Raw genomic sequence first — 10,085 nt, 5'->3', positions numbered from 1 at the left:
AGACGCCCCCGGGAAGCAGCGTGCGGCAGGAGCACCACGGCATCGCTTCCAGCGGCACACCAGCTCTCCGTGTTCCTATCTCCACCATCCCCACCTTTTAATTTCATGGGACATCACCGAGAGCGCTCCTTTGGAAGCACGGCCTGACCGTGGACAGGCGGGAGAGTGTGTGGAGATCCCGGCTGATGGACCAGGACACCCCGATCCGCACGGGAGAAGCCGCTTGTTGAAAATCAGAGCCCTTTGCCGAGCCAAGCGGCTGGCAGCAGGGAGGGCAGCTCCTTGCTTTTCCCAAACGTGGAGGCTTTGCAACCGGTGTTCCTTATTATTTAAACGCAAAAAAAAAAAACCCAAAAAAAACAAACCATGGGATGTTGCTGAAATGACCGAATCCTGGAAAAATAAGAGGAGAAATCCGGGAGATGAGAGACTCCGCTGTCGCGGATTTAACCTTATGGCTGACCTGACAGTGTGGGCATCGGAGAGGGAAATTAAAACCAAATCGCAGCATCACTCCCACATGGGAATGCAAGTACAGCACCCTCACCGTGCCGGCACGCCGCCCGGCCTTGCCGAAACCTCACAGGAGGTGCTTTAGCAACAGCTTTTGGCTTGAAGCTGGAAAATTCACACTATTCCCCAAATCCCCGGGTATTTTGGGATGAGGGTGATGCCTCCTATCAGCAAGACCACCTCGCGGGAGGTGGTTTACCAACAGCTTTTGGCTCGAAGCTGGAAAATTTACATTATTCCCCAAATCCCAGGGTATTTTGGGATGAGGGTGATGCTTCCCATCAGCAACACCACCCCGCACCTCGCCAGCATCGGCGTTTGCGGCACTCACCCAATTCGCAGCTGGGCGAGCTCTCCTTGAGGGTGTATTTCTTGGGCATGGTGTTGCCGCTTCTCCCTCTTGGCGGTTTCTGGGAGCAGACAGCCCGGTCTGCGTTCCACTCTCTATATAAGAGGTGTCCCCACCCTCCCCTCCCTCCCTCCTCCGCCCGCAGTACCCACACCGATCCGCTGGTGCGGAGTTCTCCGAGGGAAGCTCAGGAGACAACTCAAAGTCTCCCGAAAACAACCACATCTGCTTCAGCCTTATCGTTTATTAAAGAACTATAAATAACGCCGAGTTAAGGGGGAGTTAACAGGGCGGCCGAACGCTTTGATGTGTTCAGGGCGGCCGAACGATGATGAACGCCTTGTCCCCATGGCGAGCGGCAGCGTTGGGCTTGAGGGGGGAAAGGTGAGTTACATGCTGCCCAGGGCACATTATCAACCCAGGAGGCTCAATTAAAAGGCCATTTGGTCGAGCATCAGACGTCCTCTGGTAATTAGCACATGAGATGGCCTGGACTCTGCTCCACTAGAGCTATTTGACAGATTAGAGCCCAAACTGGCATTTACAGGGCATTTTACAGACGCTGGTACGTGCAGCACTGATAAGACACGATCCCTTCCCGGCTTGGATCAATACAATCTATTATCACCGATCCCCGCTGGTCCGAAACCCGCCGAGGCAGAGCGATAACCCCGGGTTTGTCGTTTTTTTTTTTTTCTTTTTTCTCTACAAAAGAGCCCCTGGTGCCTCTTTCTGATAAGCAACAGCTGAATGTGCAACCCTTCAAGACTCACCAGGCAGGAGGGCAAAGACGCGGGCGTGCGTGACCAGCACCACGCACTCCGGTGTCCCTGGGCTGCTGAGAGGGAGCGGGGAGGTTTTGGGGTCCAGCCAGAGGAAGGAGAGGGGGCTCGGCCGGGAAAAGCATCCCCAAGGATTCACAGAAGACGGAGGAGCTGCCAGAGACTTGTAAGAGGCAACATAGTGCCTGGTTTTAGCGGTGCCCAAAGGGGAAAGGAGTCGGCAGAGCTCACAGGCAGGGGTAGAAACAGCAGTTTTTTCCTAAAAGGCCTTTGAAGGTGTTTCTTGTGGCACTTCAAATTGAGAAAGCAAACATGACCCACACGGAACTGCTCCGGGAGCAGCTGCAGAACTGGTTCAGTCGCTCAGCTGCAGGTTGTCTGCGGGAGGGACGGACAGAGGTGTCCTGCCCGGCTCCGGTGTCTGGAGCCGGACGTGAGCCAGGGAAACCAAGTCAGAGCAGGGGGAGCCACCCAGAGCAGGGACCGCAGGGCTCTGGGGGGGACCATGGCCTCTCTGCTGCCACACCCTCCCTCGCTGGGGACCCATAGTGGGGATTCGGCCTCCCCACTATGTCTTGGGCAAGGCAGTGGCAGAGAAAGGGCGAGTTACAGCCCTGCCACAGGCAGGGGCACCCCTTGAAGGGCCGGGGAACGGCCTCGATCCCCGGCTCTGGTGCTCAGAGAGCTGGGGAATGGGCTCGACCCCCGGCTCCGGTGCTCAAAGAGCTGGGGAATGGGCTCGATCCCCGGCTTGGGTGCTTGAAGGGCCAGGGAATGGGCTCGACCTCCGGGTCCGGTGCCAACCACTGGCTGCGGGAGGTGAAGAGGCAGAGGGGGCTCAGCTCACCGTGCCTCAATCACCCACTACCCTGACGTGTGAGCACCCGGCGCCGCTAGGAAGCCAAGGGCCCGGGAAGTGGATGGGCAGCCCGGGACAAGGCCGCGGCCCGCCCGGGCACGCCCACCACTGCTCCGTGGGCCTTAAAACAGCACCGGAGAGGGGGAACCCTCGGCGGGGCACGACCCCGACCTCGGGGGGGCTGCGGGGGTGCTCGGTCCCCGCCCGCGGGCCCAGGGCCCCGGGCCGGTACCGGGGTGGGGGGGGCGGGGGGGTCGACCCGGTCAGGTCCCGCTTCGCACCCCGACGACCCCCAGGGAACACTTCCGCCTTCGGTCACATGACCGGCCGCACGGCGCTTCCGGCTCCCGTCACGCGGGCACCGCCCCGCCAGCCAATCAGCGCTTAGCTGCCCGCGCTCGCGCTCTCCCCCCTCCCTGCGCCGTGACCTTCGCCCTTTGCCCCCCGGCGGTGACCCGCCAAGATGGCGCTGTCCAGGGCCGGCTGCCGCTGGGCGCTCTGGCGCCTCGGCTCCGGGCCCGGCCCCGCCGCCGCCGCCCTCAGCCGCGCCCGGGGGGCGCCGAGGTGAGCGGGGACCGACCCCCCACCCCCCTGGTATCGGACATCGCCCCCCGGCACCGGCCGGGCCCCCCGACCCATCCCCGCCCGATTACCGGTCTTCTCCTCCCCCCAGTTCCCACCCCCCCAGTACTGGCCGTAGCCCCCACCCGCTCCCCAGCCCCAAGAGACCCCCCATTCCCCCGAAACCACCCCCCGTTTCTTACCGAGGTGTCTCGTGTCCCCCCGTCCCCCCACCAGCGCCAGCTGTCGCCCCCCCACCCGTTACCGACCCTGTCCCCCCAGCGCCACTGACGGCCCCGCCCAGGCACTGGGGAGCCCCCCAACCCCTGCCGGGCCCTGGTCCTGGTCGCAGCACCCCCCAGTGCCCCCCCCAGACCTGGTCATGGACTTGAGCCCTGTCTCAGGAGCTGCCTGGGGCTGGCCAGGGCTGCCCGTGTGGGAGAGGGGGGGTTCCCAGTGGCTGGGGGGGGGTGTGTCCCAGCACCCTGTAGCTTTTCTGGGGCTTTTGGGAATCCCACAGCCCAGTGTCCCACCTCTCCCTGGGCCATCTCCACTTTCACAGAATCACAGAACGGTTTGGGTTGGAAGGGGCCATAAACACCACCCGGTGTTTATGGAATGGTCAGAGAAGCAGGAACAGTTTGGGTTGGAAGAGACCTTGAAGATCATCCAGTGCCACCCGCTGCCCTGGGCAGGGCCACCTCCCACCAGCCCAGGTTGCTCCAAGCCCCGTCCAACGTGGCCTTGAACCCCTCCAGGGATGGGGCAGCCACAGCTTCTCTGGGCAACCTGGGCCAGGGGCTCACCCCCCTCACAGCCAAGAATTTCTTCCCCAGATCTCACCTAAATCTCCCTCTTCCAGTGTAAAACCCTTCCCCCTCGTCCCATGGCTCCCCTCCCTGCTCCAGAGTCCCTCCCCAGCTTTCCTGGAGCCCCTTGAGGGACTGGAAGGGGCTGGAAGGTCTCTGCGGAGCCTTCTCTTCTCCAGGCTGAACCCCCCCAGCTCTCTCAGCCTGTTCCCACAGCAGAGGGGCTCCAGCCCTCCCAGCATCTCCGGGGCTTCCTCCGCCCCCGCTCCAACAGCTCCGTGTCCTTCTGCTGTTGGTGCCCCAGCGCTGGAGGCAGCACTGCAGGGGGGGGTGTCTCCCCCGAGCGGAGCAGAGGGGCAGAATCCCCCCCTCGCCCCCCTGCCCACGCTGCTGGGGATGCAGCCCAGGCTGCAGGGGGGTTGCTGGGCTGCCAGCGCACGTTGCCAGGTCACATTCAGTTTTTCACACCTCCGAGTCGTTCTCCTCAGGGCAGCTCTCAATCCCTTCATCCCCCAGCCTGTGTCCATGCTTGGGGTTGCCCTGACCCAAGTGCGGGACCTTGTACCTGGCCTGGTTGAACTTCATAAGTTCGTCACGAGCCAGCCTTTTCCGTAAAACACTCACAGAAATAACTGGGGGGTTGTTTCGCTGCAGGTCCGCATTGTGCTGCCTCTCCACGAAGGCTGGTTCCAGGTCCATCCTCGCCGCCCTGGCATCGAAAGCAAAGCACATCAACGGGAGGTACGAGAGGTTTTTGGAAAAGACCTTCCCCCGTTTCTACGTGCTGTACGCGACTTTCACGAAAGGTGGGTCCCAGGGAGGAGGAGACATTTCCGCTTCGCTGGGGAGAATGGGGGCAGCTGGCTGCGCTGCCGGTTCCCTTCCCGGGGCTAAAAACCGTATCGCCAGAGGCAGTTTTCTGGGGATCAGAACCTGAGGGCGCTCTCTGTTTTGGCAGGAATCCAAGCGCTCTTCCTGGAAGTCAAAGAAATAAGAAAAATCAAATCGAAAATGTCCCACCAGAGACTGAGCGTTCAGCAGCTTCCCTACCGGGAGATGGAGAGGCTGCGGCAGGTACGGCGCGGCGCTCGGGACGCCCTTCGGTGCCACCTGGCTCTGCCTCGCCAGAAAAAGGGTCTTGAGTTCACGTGTGGGGCTTTGGCAGGGGCTCAGAGAGGCCAATTCCTCTGGGCGAGGCACGTTCCCTGCCTAAAAACAGGGTTCGGAAGCCGCAGCCAGGGCCGGGGCTGTTAATTTTGAGGGAATTTTGCGAGTTTGGCGTCAGGTCCTGATTCTCTTTTCTGATTTCGGAGGCAGTTTCGCAGGGATGTGATCAAGGCCATTCCCATCGGAATTATCGCCATCCCGCCCTTCGCCAACTTCTTGGTCATCGTCCTGATGTGAGTACTGGCCCCACAGTGACCGCCGGGGCTCGGCCGCAGCCCCGCTCTTTGGGCTCCTTTTCACTGATACCTTAAATTTCATGGAATTGTGGGGTTTTTATAGAGTTATAAATCCAGCCAGATGGTCTCCCTTCCTCCCTCCACCTCGCACTGTAGTAAAAAATGCCCGTAGCCCGACGAGCCTGGCGATTGTTTCGCAATACCAGCTCCTGCTTGCCAGCAACCCGTCCGGCTCCGTGTTTCTAACCCGGAGAAATAATCCCCGGCATGCAGGGAACAGCCCTGCGCGTGCTTGGCTGGAGAAACCTCCTTGCACAATTCCCTCCCAGCTGTCTCTGTAGCGCCTCGAACGTCCCTCTCCCTGCCAGCTGTCCTGCCGCCAGAGCTAAATCCAGGCTAAATCCCTGGATTTTTCAATTCCGCTCCCTGGCTTTCGTGTCCTGCGGGTGGGTGAGAGCCCCGCCGTGTAAAATGGCGCAGGGTGGAGATCTCCGGGTTGTGTGGAACCTCGGCTGCAGCGGAGGAGCTCCAGTTGGGCACGACGGTGATCCGATTGCTCGGAGCTCTCCTTTCCAAGCTCTCTGTGGCCTTTGGAGGAGCCAATCTCCTTCAATGACAAGGTGACCCGCTCAGTGGAGGAGGGAAAGGCCGTGGATGGTGTTTACCTTCTCAGAGCTGATTGATTCATTCCTGACACCATTTCTCCCGGCGTTCTCCTGGCAAAACTGGGTGCTCGGGGCTCGGACAGGCATTCGCCTCACCGGGTTAAAACCTGTCTGGGCCCAAAGGGTCGGGAATGGAGTTAAATTCCAGTCGGCGGCCGGTCGCAAGTGGTGTTCCCCAGGGCTCGGGGCTGGGGCCGGTTCTGTTTAATATCTTTATCGAGGATCTGGAACAGGCTGCCCAGGGCAGGGGGGAGTCACCGTCCCTGGAGGGATTTAAAAGTCGTGCGGATGCGGCACCTGGGGACGCGGTCAGGCGGTGGGCTTGGCAGCGTTGGGTTAACGGTCGGACTTGATGACCTTAAAGGTCTTTTCCAACCGAAACGATTCCGTGATTCCCGGGCTCTCCCCTTTGGAGGAGCGAACCTCCGCAGCTCCTGGGGGCGAGAGGTGCTGCCCTGGCGCAGGACGTTGCTTGCGCTTCTTCCCAGCAACACAAAATCCAACTGCCCCAGCTCATCCCTGCGGTTTTCCTCCCTGAATCCCCGTCTCTTCTTCTCTCCAAGGTATTTCTTCCCACGCCAGCTGCTGATCCGCTACTTCTGGACCCCCAGCCAGCAGGTTGAGTTCCTGGACGCCTACGATGCCATCCGGAGAGACTCCTACCCGGATGTGGTGAAGAGTATAGCCCTGGCAGCGCGTTCCCTGCCTGAGCCGCAGCTCCAAAAACGCCTGCAGGAGCTCTGCGCCGAGGTACGTTGGCGCCGCGGCTGGTATTGCCCGTCCTGCCTGCGCTGCTGCTTCAGCCCTGCCTGGTGGTGGTGATGACGAGCACCGCCGGGAGGTGTCGGCAACGCACGCCGTGGCTCTTTCAGGTGCAGCGAGGTTCCCAGCCGCGCGTGGCCGAACTCTATGCTGTCAGAAGCTTGTTTTCAGGATCTCCGCTGGGTCTGAACAAGCTCCAGGTGTCTCATGTGGTGAGTGCGGCTTTTCTCCTGCCGGCAGCTCAGAGCTGGCTCTTACTGAAGGGCGCCGAGGTGCCACAGAGGCCCCGGAGATGCTGGGAGGGCTGGAGCCCCTCTGCTGTGGGGACAGGCTGAGAGAGCTGGGGGGGTTCAGCCTGGAGAAGAGAAGGCTCCGCGGAGACCTTCCAGCCCCTTCCAGTCCCTCAAGGGGCTCCAGGAAAGCTGGGGAGGGACTCTGGAGCAGGGAGGGGAGCCATGGGACGAGGGGGAAGGGTTTTACACTGCAAGAGGGAGATTTAGATGGGATATCGGGAAGAAATTCTTGGCTGTGAGGGGGGTGAGCCCCTGGCCCAGGTTGCCCAGAGAAGCTGTGGCTGCCCCATCCCTGGAGGGGTTCAAGGCCAGGTTGGCCGGGGCTTGGAGCAACCTGGGCTGGTGGGAGGTGGCCCTGCCCAGGGCAGGGGGTGGCACTCTGTGGTCTTTAAAGGTCCCTTCCCACCCAAACCAGTCTGTCATTCCATGAAAACAGCCCCCAAACGAGACCGTTTGTCCGTCCTTGCTGTAGCTGCCTGGCTCGGTGGGGCCATCGGCCACTCCTGAGCCGTCCCACACCCCTGGACGTGCCCCAGACACCCGCGTCCAGCCCAGGACAGAGCTCGTTTCTCTGGACACCGCTCCCTGCTCTGCTCGCCGGGCCGGGCAGCCGAGCTGGGTGTAACGAGAACGGCCAAGGGCAGCTCGGGGTTTCAGGGTGGGCAGGACAATTAGTCAGATAATTAAAGAGGAACAAAACGTGGGGCATGTCTGGAACGGGAGAGGCTTTGTCTGATTTAAGTTGTGCCTGAATGGGTCGGACACCCATTTTTGGAGGAGTCGGTTGTCCTCACCGGTGACCTGCCCTTCTTTTCCCTCTCAGAGAGCCCTGAGCCAGGTCCTGTTCCTGACCCCTCACTTGCCGGCCTTTTTCCTGAGGCATCGCCTGCGGAGCCACGTCCTGGAGATCCGGCACCTGGACCGTGCCATGCTGCGCCTGGGCTTGGGCCAGCTGTCCGAGGAGGAGCTGAAAGCGGTGAGGACGCCTCCTCCAGCCCCTTTCCCCTGGGCTCGCGTCGTCCTGGCCCTCCCCATCGTTAGCGGAGCTGCGTCGGGGCGCAGCACATTCCTCCAGACCCACCGCGAGGTGGATTGTGGCCACTTTCCTCCAGAAAGGCGTTTTCCGAGCCCATTTTCCATGCTGGGACCACACCGGGGCACCATAGCTCAGCCCTGCTTCCCCGCTGGATCCCAGCGTGATCTCCGGAGTTTCATGTTCCTGAATGTATCCGTGTTTTTTCCCTCTCCGCAGGCTTGTTATATCCGTGGCCTGAACTCCACTCATCTCGGCATGTCGGAGTGCAGAGCGTGGCTGGAGCAGTGGCTGGGGCTCTCCTGCAAGCTGCAAGGTACCGCGAGGCAGCTCCCGCCTGGGGCAGGAGGCACCTGGGAACGTCGGTTCTGGGGAAATTTGGGATAAACGGGGGCTTTATCCCCCTTGGGGCTGCCCCATGGATCTCCTGGCCCCGAGAGAAGGACGTGGCGGAGCCCACTGGCTCTCTGCAGGGACGCGTCCGTGTGGGACGCCCACAAAGGACAGCCTGTGCCTGGGTGTCCCCGTCCCGCAGAGACCTCGTGGTGGCGGATTCCAGCCGTGCAGCAGCACTGGGGGAAGCAAAATGGGAGCGGGAGGGAAATGGGGAACCCAGAGCAGAGCAAAAAGCCCCCGGAGAGAGGGCGAGGGGGAGCCCCGCAGCCTCCGGTGCCGCACCGGCAGCTCGGGATGAGCGTGTTTGGAGCGGTTGGGCCGTGGCGGCGCCGCTCCGACCCCTCTCTCCTGTTTTTTTTTTTTGTTTTTTTCAGCTTCCGAAGCTTCTCTCCTGGCGAACAGCATGGTCCTGCTGTCCCTCAACTACCTCAGGGCCAAGGAGTGACGGCCGAGCCGCCGGCTGCGCACCCTCACCCCAGGCATCGCGCGCCGACTCGGCCGTTCCCAGCCTGGTGCCGCCAAAACCAAACCCGCCTTTCGGTGACCTGAAACCGCGGCCCGCGGTCGGCGCTGGGACCCCGGTGCTGCCGCGGGGGCGAAGATGCGATTCCCTCGGAGGTTTGTGCCAGCGCCGGCTCTTCTCTTCCCCTTCGTGCCGTCGGAGAGGGCTGGCGATGCCGTGGGGCTGAGCCCCGGCCCTGCCTTCCCTCCCTCGGCGTCCCGGGAAGGCGGCTTCGCTGTTACGGCTCTGAAACTGCGTCACTTGAATTACGGGAGGGGAGAACCAGCGTCTCCGCTGCCTGTGGACACTTCCCTTAGTATCTCGTAGTCGCGGGCTCCCTTCAGCTTGGGTTTTGCTGCTCTGTGCCTCGCACGGAGGGGTTTTGTTTAGTTTCTTTACTCCACTGAGCAGTCTTAAAGATAAAAATCTCCCCGAGGGTTTAAGAAAAGACCCCAAATCCCCGTGCGACCGAAGCGGGAGCCTCGTGGGGTTCCCGTGCTTTTTATTCCTCTGCCTCCCGGAGCATCCCCATCGCAGCCCCGCACCCGGGGGAGGCTGGAAACGCCGCTGCCGACACCAACGGGGTTAGAGCGAAGGCACCGACGCCTTCAGCGGAGGCTCCGGGCTGCCTTCGTTAAGTTCTGCCTAATTAGAGCGCAGCCCCCCGCTTTCTGCTCGGTGGAGGCGGCTCTGGGGGGGTGGGGGGGTGCTTCAGTGGCAGCTCCCGGCCCCGAGGCTGCGTGAAGGGGTTAAAACCCGCCGTGTCTCACCCAGCCCCGGCACTGCATGAGAAACGTCCCCGCCGTGGAGTGAATTCAACCCAACTTTCAGTGTTTTATTAAAGAGAAAACCAAGCGAGCGGCTCCGGCGTCTCTCTGGAGGCCCCCTCCCTGCCTCCCGCGCCGGGAAATACTCCGTGTCCCCCCACCGGCTCCTCCACCCGCAGCCGGGATGCGCCAACACCTGGAAAATTCCCTTTTTTAAGCGTTATTGGGGTATAAAGGAGGGGTAAGAATCATCCCCCCCCCCCCCTTCCCCTCCCCGTGCACCAGGTCAGCTCCGAGCTCCTCCCTCACCTCTAGGAGAAGAAAACCCTTCCCTTAATCCTCACCCACCCCATTTTTGCAGGAATTCGAGTTCCCCTGGGGTGGGGGGGGG

At 61.7% G+C, this 10,085-nt stretch overlaps 1 protein-coding gene across 2 annotated transcripts; it reads left to right on the top strand.

Annotated features, from left to right (window-relative positions):
- The first annotated feature begins 2,928 nt into the window (after positions 1 to 2,928).
- LETMD1 (LETM1 domain containing 1) lies at positions 2,929 to 10,078 on the top strand. 2 transcript variants are annotated; one of them, XM_054183216.1, is made up of 9 exons: positions 2,929 to 3,067; positions 4,528 to 4,679; positions 4,832 to 4,947; positions 5,191 to 5,273; positions 6,505 to 6,691; positions 6,814 to 6,915; positions 7,820 to 7,972; positions 8,249 to 8,345; positions 8,800 to 10,073. In XM_054183216.1, exons 1-9 carry the CDS (start codon positions 2,967 to 2,969, stop codon positions 8,868 to 8,870), a joined length of 1,062 nt encoding a protein of 353 aa, XP_054039191.1. In that variant the 5' UTR covers positions 2,929 to 2,966; the 3' UTR covers positions 8,871 to 10,073. The 2 variants fall into 2 exon arrangements, with proteins under 2 accessions (XP_054039191.1, XP_054039192.1); XM_054183217.1 differs by lacking the exons at positions 2,929 to 3,067; positions 4,528 to 4,679; positions 4,832 to 4,947; positions 5,191 to 5,273 and adding an exon at positions 5,329 to 5,896 and having other exon boundaries at positions 8,800 to 10,078.
- The last annotated feature ends 7 nt before the right edge of the window (positions 10,079 to 10,085 follow it).

This window comes from Rissa tridactyla, chromosome 24, assembly GCF_028500815.1.
Source record: "Rissa tridactyla isolate bRisTri1 chromosome 24, bRisTri1.patW.cur.20221130, whole genome shotgun sequence".
Classification (NCBI taxonomy): domain Eukaryota; kingdom Metazoa; phylum Chordata; class Aves; order Charadriiformes; family Laridae; genus Rissa; species Rissa tridactyla.
The sequence above is the reverse complement of the archived record's forward strand: the minus strand, read 5'-3'. Positions and strand labels throughout refer to the sequence as shown.

Coding starts and splice junctions, on each gene's coding strand:
- LETMD1 (XM_054183216.1), top strand. CDS start 2,967: ATGGCGCTGTCCAGGGCCGGCTGCCGCTGGGCGCTCTGGCGCCTCGGC. Junction 5,274..6,504: donor TTCTTGGTCATCGTCCTGAT/GTGAGTACTGGC, acceptor CTTCTCTCCAAG/GTATTTCTTCCCACGCCAGC. Junction 7,973..8,248: donor CCGAGGAGGAGCTGAAAGCG/GTGAGGACGCCT, acceptor CCCTCTCCGCAG/GCTTGTTATATCCGTGGCCT.